The sequence below is a fragment of the Salmo salar genome, chromosome 06, assembly GCF_965601325.2.
Source record: "Salmo salar chromosome 06, fSalSal1, whole genome shotgun sequence".
In the NCBI taxonomy this organism is placed as follows: domain Eukaryota; kingdom Metazoa; phylum Chordata; class Actinopteri; order Salmoniformes; family Salmonidae; genus Salmo; species Salmo salar.
In genome coordinates this window covers 50,602,592-50,620,739 of record NC_138296.1, presented here as the reverse complement: position 1 = coordinate 50,620,739, position 18,148 = coordinate 50,602,592, and the positions used below count along the sequence as shown (strand labels likewise).

General features: G+C 42.6%; 2 protein-coding genes across 3 annotated transcripts; one reads left to right on the top strand and one right to left on the bottom strand.

Moving 5' to 3' along the window:
* Positions 1–2,210: 2,210 nt before the first annotated feature.
* Positions 2,211–17,838, top strand: LOC106607403 (BAR/IMD domain-containing adapter protein 2-like 2). Of its 2 annotated transcripts, XM_045720656.1 has the most exons (12): positions 2,211–2,445; positions 2,777–2,852; positions 3,669–3,755; positions 10,805–10,876; positions 11,391–11,471; positions 11,918–12,043; positions 12,548–12,737; positions 13,074–13,293; positions 13,572–13,637; positions 13,815–13,980; positions 14,679–14,722; positions 16,726–17,838. In XM_045720656.1, exons 6-12 carry the CDS (start codon positions 11,963–11,965, stop codon positions 16,802–16,804), a joined length of 846 nt encoding a protein of 281 aa, XP_045576612.1. In that variant the 5' UTR covers positions 2,211–2,445; positions 2,777–2,852; positions 3,669–3,755; positions 10,805–10,876; positions 11,391–11,471; positions 11,918–11,962; the 3' UTR covers positions 16,805–17,838. The 2 variants fall into 2 exon arrangements, with proteins under 2 accessions (XP_045576612.1, XP_045576613.1); XM_045720657.2 differs by lacking the exon at positions 2,777–2,852 and having other exon boundaries at positions 2,246–2,445.
* Positions 10,034–10,627, bottom strand: LOC106607438 (mitochondrial import receptor subunit TOM7 homolog). Its single transcript, XM_045720660.2, has one exon. It carries the CDS (start codon positions 10,578–10,580, stop codon positions 10,413–10,415), a length of 168 nt encoding a protein of 55 aa, XP_045576616.1. The 5' UTR covers positions 10,581–10,627; the 3' UTR covers positions 10,034–10,412.
* Positions 17,839–18,148: the final 310 nt, after the last annotated feature.

Below are 18,148 nucleotides of genomic sequence, written 5' to 3'. Positions count from 1 at the left end.
ATGGCTTAAGGACAAAAAAGTAAAGGAATTGGAGTGGCTTGTGGAAGGCTACCCAAAAAGTTTGACCCAAGTTAAACAATTTAAAGGCAATGCTACGAAACACTAATTGAGTGTATGTAAACTTCTGACCCACTGGGAATTTGATGAAAGAAATAAAAGCTGAAATAAATCATTCTCTCTACTATTATTCTGACATTTCACATTATTAAAATAAAGTGGTGATCCTAACTGACCTTTGACATGGAATTTTTTACTGTGAGTAAATTTCGGATATTGTTAAAAACTGAGTTTAAATGTATTTGGCTAAGGTTTATGTAAACTTCCGACTTCAACTGTATGTAAAAAACCTTCCCTGGCAAAATATATCTAGGTAGCTTTCCACGCTTGTTGGTTAGCTAGCTAGCCAACATTAGTTCTCATCTGACTGGTAACTTATTCTGTGGTATAACGTTACATTAGCTAGTTAGCTAAAGTTACAGCTGCTGGCTAGCTAGCTACCTAACGTTAGCTAATCAAAACAAAACCACATTCAGCTCACTAATAACAACCAACCCATTTTTCATGTTGGACAATTATCTGTATGCATTTATTGATTAACCTCATCTTGAATACCAACATATAGCTGTCTATAGTAAGCCTAGGTTTGTCCTCAACCACTTCTTATCATGGCTGGCTGCCTGGCTGATAGAGGCGACGACCTGTTTGTGTTGGCGAGTTGCTGAGCGACGGAGCTGATTGCCCGGCTTGATAGAACTCTGAGATTCAGATGAAAAAATGTTAGCATTGTCAGAAATGCTACAAAAGGTAGCACATCATTGCTTTTTAATGGACAGAAATGTGCACATGAGAGCGAAAAATTATCAATTTCATAAAAACTGTTGCACCTACAAACTTAGTCTATCCGACATTGTTTAAATTCAATGGTCACTTTATGGATGCTATAGTCTCATATTGGCTTAGATAAAATTATTGGGAGATTTGAATTTAACAGTGAGCTTCAACCAATACCTATATAGACGAGACTATCATCACGTTTATAATACATTTTGGCAGTTACCTGTATATAAATAGGAAATACAATGATTCTTCAAACCTATTGTAATATTAAATATTGTAATCATGAATCTTATTCATAGTTGGAAATTGGGAACTATAGTTCTAGCTACTATCCCCCGCATCGGTATGAATCTATTGTACGTGAACAGAAAGGTTATTAATAGTAGTCTGTGGGGAGATGGGAAGGTTATTTATTATTGACTAGTTCACTGCCTCTGCTCACATACCTGAGAGTTGTATGTGTTTGAGGTCATAGGAAAATCTGCTAAATTGTTCTCTATTGGTCTTATCTCTTTGATTGGGTCAAGGCCCCTATAGTTCCCCCAGTGATACATCTGAACCCTCATGCTGGGATAGCTCACACACACACACACACACACACACACACACACACACACACACACACACACACACACACACACACACACACCACACACACACACACACACACACACACACACACACACACACACACACCACACACCGATACGCACACACACTATCCTGGGTGTGAACATGAGCTCATGCTCATCAGATTGTGAATGTTATAAAAATCACTAATTTAATCATTCCGGTTAACTTTAGCATCTGATTAAAGTGTTGATGATGGTTGAAATGTAGCATTAAAGGGCAATTCCGCTACTTTTTAACCTACTATTCATTATCTCCAGCATCATACCAGTGTCTACATATTTGAAAATGGCGTGTTTCTATAATCTGTGTTTAAAAAGGTAAAAAAAATGCTTCTCTGTGACATCACAGGGTAGGATTAAAAGTAGGAAAAACTGTGATTTTCTAAACCTGCAACTAGTTTCTAGCCAGAGGGATGGGTATTTTCTTGCTCCCCACATCACCCGAAACCCATAGTGTTTGACAATCACTATCTTTAAACTGTTTTAACTTTTGATGATGTCATCGGGTAGAACTTTATGTATTTTTCTACAAAACGTAGAAATGCACCATTTTCTTGTAGACACTGGTATTGTGCTGGAGACAATGAAAATGGCCCTTTAAGGCCCCTACTTACACTACTAACCTATCTTTGTAAAGCTTAATGAGATGTATTTTTCCCGCCAGGTCACTAGTCGCAGCGTGTTCTGTGTTGTTGAGTCGTTTATAGCTTTGACTTGATTAATAATTTACAATAGTCCTCTCTGAGCTCGTGTCAATTCCTCACACGTTCTGTTGTGCTCCTCGCCCAGTTTCCTGTGAATTAGAACATCCACGTTGATACAGATAGGGGACTTTCGGGACTGTCGCCTTATGTTTCACAACGTATAAATAAATAGATTAAACATTTCATAGGCAGCCAGTGGGAACACTTTGAGCGTCCAAATGTCTAGACAAAACATCGACCAGTTGCATCGCTCTACTTTGGGCATATATGCGGTGAGTGAGATTGGTTTGAACTCTTGACAATTTTTTAGCATGGCCCTAGATATAAACTTCAACTGAAGGCCTAATTTGCAATGCACATTTGTTGTTTGTATGTATATACTGTTCAATTTGGCGCACTATACTTGTGAGCAGTACTGTATTCTATGGATAAATACAATATGACTTATGAACAGGGTGTATCTATACAGCTAACTGTCCAAGATAAGCACCACGCCTTTCAATGTCTCACTGTGTGTGTGTGTGTCTCTCTCTCTCTCTCTCTCTGTGTGTGTGTGTGTGTGTGTGTGTGTGTGTGTGGTGTGTGTGTGGTGTGTGTTAACAGAGCCTGATGGATCAGTTCAACCCAAGTCTACAGAAGCTAGTGTCTTTGGGAAACAGCTACATGCAGGCTTTCCAAGGTGAGCATGAGAAAGAAAGGAAATGAAACGGATGACCTTTGTGGCATGCATTTGAATACGATGAAGTGTTCCAATAAAATAGAGTAAATGTGACAAAAAAGTCATTCTCAGCAGTCATACATACAGTATATGACTCTGATTTCTACTAGAGGTCCTTCTCAGAACTATACAATGCTTCCACATCGTTACTATTCAATCCCATCAATGAGAGATCCTTGGCAGTGCCCCTCCTGGAAATGAATGCAAATGTATTTTCATTTTGTCAGAGTTCATAAGGTTTCACTTGTAAAGTACTGCCATATCACCTGGGAATATTTATTACCATGGACCTATAGGCCATAATATAACCTACACATATAGGTTATATATATAACCTATAGGCCATAATATAACCTACACATGTTTCTATTGGTTGAGCTGCTGAATGTAAATATGTCTGTCCATTTATTGTTCTGTCTGCAGCAGTACTTTTCCACTCCAAGGCAATGAGTTATGGAACATGTATATGTGATGGGCCCAGCTAATTGAATGAATTATAGATTAATCTGTTGATGCATATTAAACAACCTTTCTGCAATTTTCTGCTTTCAGATGAATGTGTTCGTTGTGCTTTTAATGGCATGAGTCTAACTCTGGGATTGTCAGCAAAGTGAATCATATCAACTGGATATGCAATTCAATTGCATGTTTGTTTCTGTGTGTGTGTGTGTGTGTGTGTGTGTGTGTGTGTGTGTGTGTGTGTGTGTGTGTGTGTGTGTGTGTGTGTGTGTGTGTGTGTGTGTGTGTGTGTGTGTGTGTGTGTGTGTGTGTGTTTAGCTCTTGCTGTAACCAGTGAGGCTTACTTCAGCACCCTTGCTAAGATAGGGGAGCAGGCCTTCCACACCATGTCGTCTCGCTCTATTGGTAAGAACCTCTTCATTCCCTGTGTGTGTGTGTGTGTGTGTGTGTGTGTGTGTGTGTGTGTGTGTGTGTGTGTGTGTGTGTGTGTGTGTGTGTGTGTGTGTGTGTGTGTGTGTGTGTGTGTGTGTGTGTGTGTGTGTGTGTGTGTGTGTGTGTGTGTGTGTGTGCGCGTGCACATTACATATGTGCATGTGTCTGCCGTATGGTGTGTATCAGGTCAGTTAAAGAGTATGAGAAAGGTAGAGATGTAGGAACAAAGCTAGAGAAACACAAAGGACCCATGTACTGTATCGGTCCTTTGTGCTGTTTATGGTTGTGGTTATTACCCCAATCACTGCAGTGTCCTTCACCGCACATTGGTACACTTCCTTTTACCGTCACAATACCTCTGGAGCTTTCTTAGACATTTGCGTGTGTGCATGTGTGTGTATGGGACAGAGGGTGGACACTGGGTTGGGTGGGGTTGAATAGCAGATGTGGTGTATGCGTATGAGTTATTTTCTTTTTTTGTTGCTATACACAGTATGTCTGTTCCTGTTTGTATAGAGCAGAGTTACAGAGGTGCGTCTATCTATGTTATTTTTTACCCCATAGTGGAATATGAATTAAAATGAACTTTGCCCACATCAATGTGACTGCAATGTTGATGCATTTTGAGATAACAAGACAACCTATGCGTGAGTCTAACCATAACAACTGGTCCAGAGTCAGTCTTCCCATTTCACTCATAATGCTAATAAGAGGTATAATGCAACCGGAGCCCTTGTTGGGGGGGTGGGGGGTGGGGGGGAGGGGTGTGGGGGGGTGGGGGGTGGGGGGGTTGTCTGTACAATAGCAGTGGAATCCAGGGACAGACAGGTAGTCTTCAGAGCCATATGAATAATAGAGTGTAACAGGCTGTGGGTCCTGTTAAGTTCATTTAACCCAGCCTGAATCTAGCCCCTTACAGACACTGAGGCTAAAAGGCATTGTAGGATTTTAATTTGATCACCCTGTTGCAAGAGTACTTTCCTGTAATTCAGGAAATGTCAAACATGTACTGTATTTGAGGTTTAATAAAAAGGCTTCTGAAGTTTGCAATTTACACTTTGAAATTTCAGACATGATTTACCTTACGGAAAATGTATCAACCCCTACAAAAAAGTACATTAATTATACATAATAATTCACATTTCCTGTTGCTCCAGGATTATTTTCCTGCTGTAGCAAACTGGCTCAAATTAAGATCCTACATCTGACTACTTTTACTTCATGACATTCCTAAAGCATATTATGTACTTTTTACTCCATACATTTTCCCTGACACTCAAAAGTACTCGTTACATTTTGAATGGTTACCAGGACAGAAAATGGTTTAATTCACACACCTATCAAGAGAACATCTCTGGTCATCCCTACTGCATCTGATCTGACGGACTCACTAAACACATGCTTCAATTGTAAAGGATGTCTGAGTGTTGGAGCGTGCCCCTGGCAATCGGTTAATAAAAAAATCGAAGGGAATGGTGCCGCCTGGTTTGCTTAATTTGAGGAATTTGATACTTACAGTAGTAGTAGCAAGCTAACAAAATTAACCTCCGTCCTTCTCATCTTGTCGCCCGCATGCGCTCATCGAAATATAATTTCTTTGGACGAATCAAAAATGACTTTGGAAAACCACTTTGACTCCGCCTCCTAAAGTGCCGTGCTGATTTTAGGCAGCACTAAAAAGGCAGGGGAGGACAGGGCTCTTGATTGGAGTATTCCGTGTAATGCAGTGTAGCCTAGTTTGTTTTACATCATCCCAGCAGGGCAAAAGACTCGGGGCTGAGACAAAATCATTTGGGGCTAAAGCCCCAAAAACTCGTCTGGTGACGTCAATGTTCAGACCCCTTGACTTTTTCCACATTTTGTTACGTTAAGGAATTATTATAAAATGTATTCAATTGTTTTTTCCCCCTTCATCAATCTACACACAATACCCCATAATGACAAAGCAAAAACAGATTTTTAGAATTTCTTGCAAATTTCTTACAAAATAAAAATACAAATATTTCACATTTACATATGTATTCAGACCCTTTACTCAGTACTTTGTTGAAGCACCTTTGGCAGTGATTACAGCCTCGAGTCTTCTTGGGTATGATGCTTCAAGCTTGGCACACCTGTATTTGGGGAGATTCTACCATTCTTCTCTGCAGATCCTCTCAAACTCTGTCAGGTGCGTTGCTGCACAGCTATTTTGACGTCTCACAAGACATGTTTAATCGGGTTCAAGTCCGGGCTCTGGCTGGGCCACTCAAGGACAATCAGAGACTTTTTCCGAAGCCACTCCTGCGTTGTCTTGGCTCTGAAGGTCCCCAAGACCACAGTGACCACAGCTGGACGCCCTTCCATACAGGAAAAAGCATGGTGGTGGCAGCATCATGCTTTGGGGATGTTTTTCAGCGGCAGGGACTGGGAGACTAGTCAAGATCGAAGAAAAGATGAATGGAGCAAAGTACAGAGAGATCCTTTATGAAAACCTGCTCCAGAGGGCTTAGGACCTCAGACTGGGGTGCTCCACACTGCCCTTTCCCACCTGGACAAAAGGAACACCTATGTGGGAATGCTGTGCATTGACTACAGCTCATCGTTCAACACCATAGTGCCCACGAAGCTCATCACTAAGCTAAGGACTCTGGGACTAAACACCTTCCTCTGCAACTGGATCCTGGACTTCCTGACGGGCCGCCCCCATGTGGTAAGAGTAGGCAGCAACACGTCTGCCACACTGATCCTCAACACTGGGGCCCCTCAGGGGTGTGTACTTAGTCCCCTCCTGTACTCCAGGTTCACCCATGACTGCGTGGCCAAACACAACTCCAACACCATCATTAAGCTTGCAGACGACACAACAGTGATAGGCCTGATCACAGACAACGATGAGACAGCCTATAGGGAGGAGGTCAGAGACCTGGACGTGTGGTGCCAGGACAACAACCTCTCCCTCAACGTGATCAAGACTAAGGAGATGATTGTGGACTACAGGAAAAGGAGGACCGAGCATGCACCCCATTCTCATTGACAGGTCTGTAGTGGAGGAGATTGAGATCTTCAAGTTCCTTGGTGTCCACTTCATCAACAAACTAACATGGTCCAAGCATACCAAGACAGTCGGGAAGAGGACACGACAAAAACCTATTCCCCCTCAAGAGACGCAAAAGATTTGACATGGGTCCTCAGATCCTCAAAAGGTTCTATAGCTGCACCATCGAGAGCATCCTGATTGGTTGCGTCACTGCCTGGTATGGCAACTGCTCGGCCTCCAACCACAATGCACTACAGAGGGTAGTGCAAACGGCCCAGTACATCACTGGGGCCAAGCTTCCTGCCATCCAGGACCTCTATACCAGGCGGTGTCAGAGGAAGGCCCTAAAAATGGTCAAAGACTCCAGCCACCCTAGTCATTGACTGTTCTCTCTACTACTGCACGGCAAGCAGTACCGGAGCGCCAAGTCTAGGTCCAAGAAGCTTTTAAATAGCTTCTACCCCAAGCCATAAGACTCCTGAACATCTAATCAAATGGCTACATAGACCACTTGCATTGCCCCCCCCTCATCTTTTACGCTGCTGCTACTCTATTATTATCTATGCATAAGTCACTTTAATAACTCTACCCACATGTATATATTACCTCAATTACCTTGACTAACCGGTACCCCCGCACATTGAGGTAAATTACTTCTATGCTCGCTTTTATGCATAGAGTAATGCCTCACGATTGTTATTTTACTGCTGCTCTTTAATTATTTGTTAGTTTATTTCTTATTTTTTGGGGGGTATTTTGTCTTAAAACTGCATTGTTGGTTAACCTCTCTAGGGTCGGCGGGATGAAATCGTCCCACCTACTCAACAGCCAGTTGAATCCCGTGGCGCGTTATTCACATACCTTAGAAATGCTATTACTTCAATTTCTCAAACATATGACTATTTTACACCATTTTAAAGACAAGACTCTCGTTAATCTAACCACACTGTCCGATTTCAAAAAGGCTTTACAACGAAAGAAAAACATTACATTATGTCAGCAGAGTACCCAGCCAGAAATAATCAGACACCCATTTTTCAAGCTAGCATATAATGTCACATAAACCCAAACCACAGCTAAATGCAGCACTAACCTTTGATGATCTTCATCAGATGACAACCCTAGGACATTATGTTATACAATACATGCATGTTTTGTTCAATCAAGTTCATATTTATATCAAAAACCAGCTTTTTACATTAGCATGTGACATTCAGAACTAGCATACCCCCCGCAAACTTCCGGTGAATTTACTAAATTACTCACGATAAACGTTCACAAAAAACATAACAATTATTTTAAGAATTATAGATACAGAACTCCTCTATGCACTCGCTATGTCCGATTTTAAAATAGCTTTTCGGTGAAAGCACATTTTGCAATATTCTAAGTAGATAGCCCGGCATCACAGGGCTAGCTATTTAGACACCCACCAAGTTTAGCACTCACCAAAATCAGATTTACTATAACAAAAATGTTATTACCTTTGCTGTCTTCGTCAGAATGCACTCCCAGGACTTCTACTTCAATAACAAATGTTGGTTTGGTTCAAAATAATCCATAGTTATGTTCAAATATCCTCTGTTTTGTTTGTGCGTTCAAGACACTATCCGATTGGTAAAGAAGGGTGACGCGCACGACGCATTTCGTGACAAAACATTTCTAAATATTCCATTACCGTACTTCGAAGCATGTCAACCGCTGTTTAAAATCAAGTTTTATGCCATTTTTCTCATGAAAAAGCGATAATATTCCGACCGGGAAAGCGTGTTTAGGTTCAAAGACGAAAGAAAATAAAAACATGGGGTCGACTCGTGCACGCGCCTCAGCCCATTGTCCTCTGATAGAGCACTTGCCAAAAGCGCTATTGTTTTTCAGCCAGTGTCTGGAATTACATCATTCAGCTTTTTCCTGCCTTCTGAGAGCCTATGGGAGCCGTAGGAAGTATCACGTTACAGCAAAGATCCTCAGTCTTCAATAAACAGAGTCAAGAAGCTCAAGGAATGGTCAGACAGGCCACTTCCTGTAAGGAATCTGCTCAGGTTTTTGCCTGCCATATGAGTTCTGTTATACTCACAGACACCATTCAAACAGTTTTAGAAACTTTAGGGTGTTTTCTATCCAATGCCAATAATTATATGCATATTCTAGTTTCTGGGCAGTAGTAATAACCAGATTAAATCGGGTACGTTTTTTATCCGGCCGTGTAAATACTGCCCCCTACCCCCAACAGGTTAAGGGCTTGTAAGTAAGCATTTCACCTTAAGGTGACCTGTTGTATTCGGCGAATGTCACATAAACATTTTGATTTGATTTATTGTTCCAAAAATGCAGTATGATACAGTGTTTTGAGTTAGTGAATTACTGGCAGAAATTGACTGTAGATTTTTTGAACAAGGTTTGTAAAATTCCTGAAACATTGTACAGTATATTACTGTATTCTTGGGGTAGAGCATTCTCACTCACGGATGCAAAAACTATAGCTTTTTACAAGGCATGCCTTAAAATATGTTAGTGGGCCAGAGACTCACTCCCCGCCCACAGCATTTTCTCACAATGCACCATAATTTATTCTGTAAAACACATTTAAGGTATTTTTCTGTGCATTCTACAGTGTTTTACTGCCTTGTGCCATCAAACCCCTGCAACTTGTCCAGAACGCTGTAGCCCACCTGGTATTCAAAGTTCTCCTATGTCATCCTGCTCCTCCGCACACTCCTCTGGCTTCCAGTCGAAGCGCGCATCCATTACAAGACCATGGTGCTTGCCTACGGAGAAGCAAGAGGAACTGCTCCTCCCTATCTTCAGGCTATGCTTAAACCCCACAGCCCAACCCGAGCACTTTGTTCTGCCACCTCTGGTCTTCTGGCCTTCCCACCCACACTCAGCCCAGTCCAAGATCTTCTCTGTCCTGGCACACCAATTGGGGAACCAGCTTCCCCCTGAATCTAGTACAATAGAGTCCTTGCTCATCTTTCGAAAGCACCTGAAACACTACCTCTTCAAACAGGTAGGGTTGCCCCACCTAGCTGGTTGCCCCACTTAGCTGTTTTAGGATGAATACACTACCTGTAAGTCGCTCTGGATAAGAGCATCTGCTAAATGACTAAAATGACAAATTTAAAATTACAGATATGCATTAAAACACATTTATGATATTTTACTGTGAATTCTACAGTGTTTTACTGTTGAAATTACAGAAACGTCTTACAGTGTTGTGAGAGAGAGGAGCCAACAGGCAGACATTTTATATAGGATCATTTCAAGTAAACAGACAAACACAGGTCCATGACCAAATGACAAGATAAAAGTTGTACATGTTCCCAAACAGAGAGGAAACAAAACAATAGAGAAACGTTGGTCGCAGTAAAGGACCTGTTTTCAGAATAAGATGTCCATCACGCCATTGGGCGTTTCAGAATGAGGGGAACCTTCAGAGCTTCATGTCTCCGACGCAACCTGAGTGACGTGACAATGAAAGTTCCATCCAACCTATAATATATTAGCCATATAGAAATTGGTGAGGGTAAGATGGTGTCCGTTTCTGTGGTGACAGCTGGGAGTCACATGACCACGGTTGGATGAGGTGATTGGCCAGGTCAGGGTTGTTCTCAGCCCCACAGCAGACTTAGGATGTTTGGCTCAGGCATTCCAGGATCCCCACCACGAGCAAAACCCAGATAGAGCACCGTGGGGATGAAACCCCAGCGGATGACGAACTGTCCGGCCTGGAATACCGTCTGCAGGCGTTGTTTGGTCTCCTTGCTGAACTTCGCCATGGTACTATGCAGGTAAACTCCGGCGAAGGTAGACAGGTATCTAGCAGGTTCACACAGGTATCTAGCAGGTTCACACAGGTATCTAGCAGGTTCACAACAACAGCACTGCACTAGTCATTTTCCTGTATTAGAATACAAAATGAAGAATTAAGAGTGTATGGCAATTGCACCTTGGTTGTAGTTATTCACCTGTAAAAACAACTCACCATTCTGTGTTTCTCTAGTTCCGCTGGTTCCACTCTGAGGTGCTGCAGGAGATGGACAACAATGTCAAACTGGATAAGGACTACATAGCAGTGAGTAGCCACTCTCCTGTACATACCCCTTTTTCACATACTGTACCCCCTTGTGTTGACAGTACAGAAGTAGTGTAGTAAAGTGCATGGACTGGCACACAGACAGAATCAGAAGGGAGTAGAGAAGTAGTGGGCAGTGCTCAAGAATGGTGGAACATTCCTGATACGGGAAACTGTTGAGCGTGAAAAACCAAGCAGCGTTGCTGTTCTTGACACCCTCAAACTGGTGCATCTAGCAAGGGCACGTAAATATTTTGTCTTGCCCATTCACCCTCTGAATGGCACACATACACAATCCATCTCTCAACTGCCTTAAGGCTTAAAAATCCTTCTTTAACCTGTCTCCTCCCCTTCATCTATACTGATTGAAGTGGATTCAACAGGTGAGATCCACAAGGGATCATAGCTTTCACCTGGATTCACCTGGTCAGTCTGTCATGGAAAGAGCAGGTGTTCCTAATGTTTTGTACACTCAATGTAACCGTGTCTGGCATTGGTGTAATATGTCCTCCAGGGCAGCAGGAGGCGATATGAGATGTAGGTACGGACCCAGGCCACATCTTTGAAGAGGCAGTTGAGGGGAGGGGCTTACCAGGTCAGTCCACTCACTGTGTGTGTGTGTGTGTGTGTGTGTGTGTGTGTGTGTGTGTGTGTGTGTGTGTGTGTGTGTGTGTGTGTGTGTGTGTGTGTGTGTGTGTGTGTGTGTGTGTGTCAGAGGAGGTTGGTGGCACCTTAATTGGGGAGGACGGCTCATGGTGATGGCTGGAGCGGAACAGGTGTAATGGTGTCAAACACATGGTTTCCATGGTTTCCATGTGTTTGATGCCGTTCCATTTGCGCCGTTCCGGCCATTATTATGAGCTGTCCTCCCCTAACAGCCTGTGTGTGTCAGATAAAGAGTATGAGTAAAATAAATAAAAAATAAAGATTAAGAGTGCACCGTGGAGTACTCCATTGTTTTACATTTCTGTAAAGTATTTCCACAGTGTGTGTGTGTCAGAGAAAGTTTTATATTTACGTACTGTGTGTGTGCGCCCACAGGATGAGTACATTCACTTCCTGAGGGATAGTCAGCGCGAGGCTCTGATGGAGGAGGAAAGGAGATACCGTTTCCTGGCTGAGAAACACTGTGGTCTCACTCAGTCCATCATCTATCTCATGAACAAGGTAGTGTAGCTTACTGCGCTCTCATTTAATCATACACACACAATAATATATGCCATTTAGCACACGCTTTTATCCAAACCGACTTACAGTCAGGCATGCATGCATTTTACGTATGGATGGTCCCTCGAAGCAAACCCACTATCCTGGCATTTCAAGTGCCATGCTCTACCAACTGAGCTACAGACCACCCTCTCCAATAGTGTCATAAACCACATTCATCATAGAAAGAACCTTGGCTGGTTTCCAATATGACAACCTGCTCCTGGCCTTTTCCTTGTTTTCTCCAATTTGTGGATTTAAAGGGAATGAATAAGTAGGCTCCACCATACCTAGTTTGATCCTTTCTGTTTTTCTTTTTTTTTGAGAGAGAGAGAGAGAGAGAGAGAGAGAGAGAGAGTCACCAAAGTAAGAGAGAAGAGAGTGCGTTTCCTGACTAGATTAAAGCCAATCAATAAACAAGTTCAATGAAAGTAATGTAATGTGTGTGTGTTTTCGATGGGCCAGACAGGGGCAGGGGGAGGCCTACAGCAGATAGCTGATGGATGGAGAGACCAGGTCAACGCCACCAGACGACCTGGATCCCAGAACCCCTCTCGCCTGGACCAGGACAACACGTCCAGAATGAGGGAGGAGGACAGGGGGAGCCAATGGTCAGGCAAAGAGGAGCAGCCTCTGGGAAGAGTGCCCTCCAGAGGTGGGGGCATGATATACTATATATATGCACTACAGTATACCAAACCGATAGAGTTAGATAGAGTACTCATCTTCATGCCCAGTTGACTACTTTGGTCGAAGCCGTCAATGGCAATGTTCATGATAAAACAGGTTACAGTATGTCCATCAGGAGTCCTCTGTCTGGCTCTGTAACCATACCATAAATAAATACTATGTACATACCATACCCAAAGTGTTCAGGTGTCTTTCCTCTCCTATGACCTGCCCTCCTGGCCCTCTGATGTTCACACATCCTCTCCTCTTTCCTCCCTCCCCTCTCAACCTTCACCCCCCCCTCCCCCCGCCCCCACTCCAGGCCCATCACCCCAAAACACCCGTTCCCGCTCCAGCTCAATTGGGGAGTCCCTAGGTATGGGTGAAGGTGGAGGAGGGAGACCTATGAGAGCTCTGGTGTCCCACCCCGCTAACTCCAACAGCCCCACCCTGCTGCCCTTATCCCGGGGGGAGGTGGTGAGCGTGCTGGTGCAGAAGCCCCGTAACGGCTGGCTCTATGGCCGGGCAGAGAACAGCTCATGGTGAGGGAGAGGGAGGGAGAGAGAGAGAGAGATGCTCCTGCCTTTGTGGCAGAGCTGATCTCACAGAACAACATTGTATAAGGAAAACTTCAATCCGTTTGAGAGATACTCCACTAGATACTGTAGTATTTGGGATATGTATCAGAAAATTTTAACCTGTTTTAATATATATATTTTTAGCTTACTTGCTTATGACGTGCTGAATGTTAGCATGCCATAGCTCTCTGTCCTTCATAGAAACTCATAGAAATGTATCTCTTCTCTGTTTCCCCCCACAGTCAGGGCTGGTTCCCAGCTGCCTATGTGGGGCCACTGGAGGAGGCCCCAATATCAACTGGCTCCAGGTGATCCTCTAGCTCCACTGTCTCTTAAAGGGACAGTTTACCCAAATGTCCCCTCAAGGGAAATTATATGTGAATTATGAAACATTGCTAGTGAGTTATGTTGATCGTGTTTTATATTCTAAAAATACTTGCTAATGCTAATGCTGTTTTGACTTTTGGTGATCTTTGACCCTTCAGTAGCTCCACCCTTAGGAGCACCCACAGTATGGACAACCTGCTAGACCAATCAGGAGGCAGCAGCCACGGCAGACCCCCGCCCCCGCCTCCACCCAATAGACAGACAGAGATGCGTCCAATCACACCCATCATGGAGAGAAGGGTGGAGTCTCACTCTGACAACAAGGTAGTGCTGCCTGGGTGAATGATCACTGAGGATCGATGTTGGCTATGAAAGTCTTGTTAAAGTCTAGTGTTTACAGTGTTTACTCTATGGTGAGCCTGCTGTACTACACTAACGTGGTGTTTCTGATAAATCAATGTTGGTTTGTTATTGTTAACATGATAGTCTGAGGAAAGTCTCTGAGTGAAAGTGATTGCTATTCAGGTTTTTGGTGAGGCATAACAAGTAATGAAAAGCTAGTTATAGTAAAAGCTAGTTAGAATGGAGTTAAAGCTGAAAAGGTTTAATGAAAGCTTCAAATAGAGAAGTTAGTATTTAAAATCTGCTGCATGTTTGTCCTCTGGCCAGCAGGGGCACTGTGGCAATATGCTGTTCTCTGGTGGATGCAGGGGGGAGGCTCCAGCTGCTGACAGTGTAGGGGGGTGAGGAGTGTGTGTGTGTGTGTGTGTGTGTGTGTGTGTGTGTGTGTGTGTGTGTGTGTGTGTGTGTGTGTGTGTGTGTGTGTGTGTGTGTGTGTGTGTGTGTGTGTGTGTGTGTGTGTGTGTGTGTGTGTGTTTGCATGGTGTTGGATCTTTGCATGGTGTGGATTACACACCCATAGATGCTCTGCCCCCCTCTCTGGGTTTCAGCTCTATATGTAAAAATGTTTGCATAGGTTGGAATAGATACCTTTAAAGTTGTGTTCTTTCCTCTCCATGCAGAGAGGAGAGCGCCATGGTGGACCTGTGCCAAACCTCTTCCCAAAGTAAGGAACAACCATTGCAGTTCTCATCAGTCCTTTATTCATTACTAAGAAGTGATATCTAGAGAGATTGTTCAAGATTGACGTCGAAATTGGATGTTTATCCATGTTCCGAGGACGTAGGGAAATGCCATCAAAACAAGCCAATAAGGGCAACAGTGAACGCTATTACCATCAAGTAGGCTTGGGTTTTTCTAGGGCATTATGGACAGGTACGGTGGCTGGGTGTAATCCCATGATTCTGGATCAGAAGGTTGTGTGTTGGATCCCAGTTATGGACAGAAACAAATAGTTCAGAGTTCCTCTGTCCAGTGTCTGTGTTCTTTTGCCCATCTTAATCTTTTATTTTTATTGGCCAGGCTGAGATATGGCTTTTTCTTTGCAACTCTGCCTAGAAGGTCAGCATCCCGGAGTCGCCTCTTCACAATTGACGTTGAGACTGTTGTTTTGCGTGTACCATTTAATGAAGCTGCCAGTTGAGGACTTGTGAGGTGTCTGTTTCTCAAACTAGTCACTCTAATGTACTTATCCTCTTGCTCAGTTGTGCACCGGGGCCTTCCACTTCTCTTTCTATTCTGGTTAGGGCCAGTTTGCGCTGTTCTGTGAAGGGAGTAGTACACAGCATTATACGAGATCTTCAGTTTCTTGGCAATTTCTCTCATGGAATAGCCATAATTTCTCAGAACAAGAATAGACAGACGAGTTTCAGCAGAAAGTTATTTGTTTCTAGCCATTTCGAGCCTGTAATCAAACCCACAAATGCTGATACTCAACTAGTCTAAAGAAGGACAGTTTTATTGCTTCTTTAATCAGAACAACAGTTTTCAGCTGTGCTAACATAATTGCAAAAGGGTTTTCTAATGATAAATTAGCCTTTTAAAATGATAAACTTGGATTAGCTAACACAACGTGCCATTGGAACACAGGAGTGATGGTTGCTGATAATAGGCCTCTGTAGATTTTCCATAAAAAATCAGCCGTTTCCAGCTACAATAGTCATTTACAACATTAACAATGTCTACACTATATTTCTGATCAATTTGATGTTATTTTAATGGACCAAAAATGTACTTTTCTTTCAAAAACAAGGACATTTCTAAGTGTTCCCAAACTTTTGAATGGTAGTATATACGTATATATAACATATCCCAAACCTTAACCCTTACTTTAAAGTGGCAATCAGCAGTAAAAACAATAACAAAGCAGACTACCCACCCCTGGTTCGATAAAAAGGAAAGTGATGGGGCTGGAGAAATGAAATCACTCTCAAATTCATAGACAGAGCTATGAATACGAAGACTGGCCATCCATGATATCAAAATGATAGTTTTAACCGTTTTCTTTGTTTACAAATGTTGAGGCAAAATAAGCTTACACTTTAAGTTCTATTGGGGTATGACAGTTGAACTAAGCTCATGAGGCATTTCTAAATTATATTCTTCAAGAATCAATGGGTACATATCATGAATTTATAAGTCCAAAAATGTATTGATTGCCCCTTTAACCATTGGAATAAGTGCCTGAACTTCATGTTTTAACCCTATCCCAAACCTTAACCCTTACCTTAACTATTGGTATGAGTGCCTAAACCTAACCCTTAACTTCAAAATGTGACGTTTGGAGGAACGGAACGATACAGAGGAGCAGGAGTCAACCCAGGTTGTCAAAAATATTTGGAGCGACTCTCGAAATTAGATGGGGGCTCCTGAGTGGCGCAGCGGTCTAAGGCACTGCGTCTCAGTGCTTGAGGTGTCACTACAGACACACTGGTTCGATTCCAGGCTTCATCACAACCGGCTGTGATTGGGAGTACCATAGGCCGGCGCTCAATTGGCCCAGTGTTGTCTGGGTTTGGCTGGTGTAGGCTGTCATTGTAGATAAGAATTTGTTCTTAACTGACTTGCCTAGTTAAATAAAGGTTTAATAAAGAAATAAAAATAATATTGTTACAATATCATGTGTGAACTGAAATATCTCTGTTCTCTCAATCTGTCTTTGTTGTATAGGGGCACTAACCCTTTCGCCACTGTCAAGCTGAAGCCCACATCCACAGATGACCGATCTGCTCCACGGCTTCGTCGGTGAAGAGGTCACGCCCTTGAAAGGTACTGGGCGCGTTCCAGGTTGACTACATTTCAGTCGTTGGATTGCGTAAAAAAATGGTTTCATGCCACTTTATTGACTGTGCAGTCGACTGCTATATCATATGATTCACTGATCTGTTAAATAAATATTTATCCAGGCGGGTCTGAAATGTAGTCAGCCTAAAACGCGTCCACTACCATGCAGCAGGGGTTTTAGGGTTGATGACCTAAAATTGCCCCAAATCTTCCCAAATTGTTGGAAACTGTCTTAAAACTGCCCCAAACTTTCCCTAAGCAGCCCCTAATACCAATCTTGTACAGTAGGTTATTTATATCCATATTATGTAGTTTATTAGATGACTACAGTGATAAAAGAACTTCAGGGGGCAGTGTAAGATGCCAGAAACCCTAATAGATGCTTGGTGCACTGATTGACCTGAAAAGTGCAATGATAATTTTTATTTAATTAGTGAGACAAATCTTTGAGAGTGCTCATTTATGCACTTTTCTTCAGAATCAGGGATATACATGTCAGGTACAGGAAATATCATGGTAGAAGAAGTTGTTTTATCAAAGCCTTTTGCATTGTTGTCTTCAAGTAGCTCTTTTATTTAGCTTTGCTTGTACAGTACCAATATGGCAGTTTAAACCAATACGTAACTTTGATGCTAAACTACAGTGAACCACAGTGAGCTAATCTTTCTCTTAGGAATGCCATGTAGATAGATTGTTATGACAAGTGAGTTTGAGCTACTAACTTAACAGTGCTGTTTTATCCAGTGCCTTTAGTAAATGTACTATAAGATTTGTATGTGTTTCTTTGTTCATGCTGGCAGTAGGGTGGACTACTACTGTAGTGAAGAACCCAGGGTTGTCAATTGTAATCCACCAATGGGGATACTTAACCTAAATTACCCTTAGTATGTACCCAGCTATGTAAATGGGTGACGTGAGAGTGTTGAGCTAATGTTATAGCTGTAACTGAACAAATCATTTTTACTTTACTGCTAGAATAAAAATGGCAGCTGCTTTTCACATTGTTCCAAATTCCTTTAATCAGACAGAAATACATCCTCTGATTCTGAAGTTTTTTAGTTGCTGTCGATATTTTAGTAGTTATTGAGGGCCACTCGGTAGTGCTGAGCGATTAACCAAAATGTATTTTTTTGGGGGGGGGTGGGGTGGGGGGGGGGGGGGGTTATTGAACAACCAATTGACCAACGTTGGTTCATTTATTTGAATTCCATATAGTTATTTTTTTGTGAGACCAACGTGCCGTTTCTGTAGAGAGAAATCAAATAATTCACAAGAGAAAGTAAGTCAAGAACTATGTGGGACGCTTGGC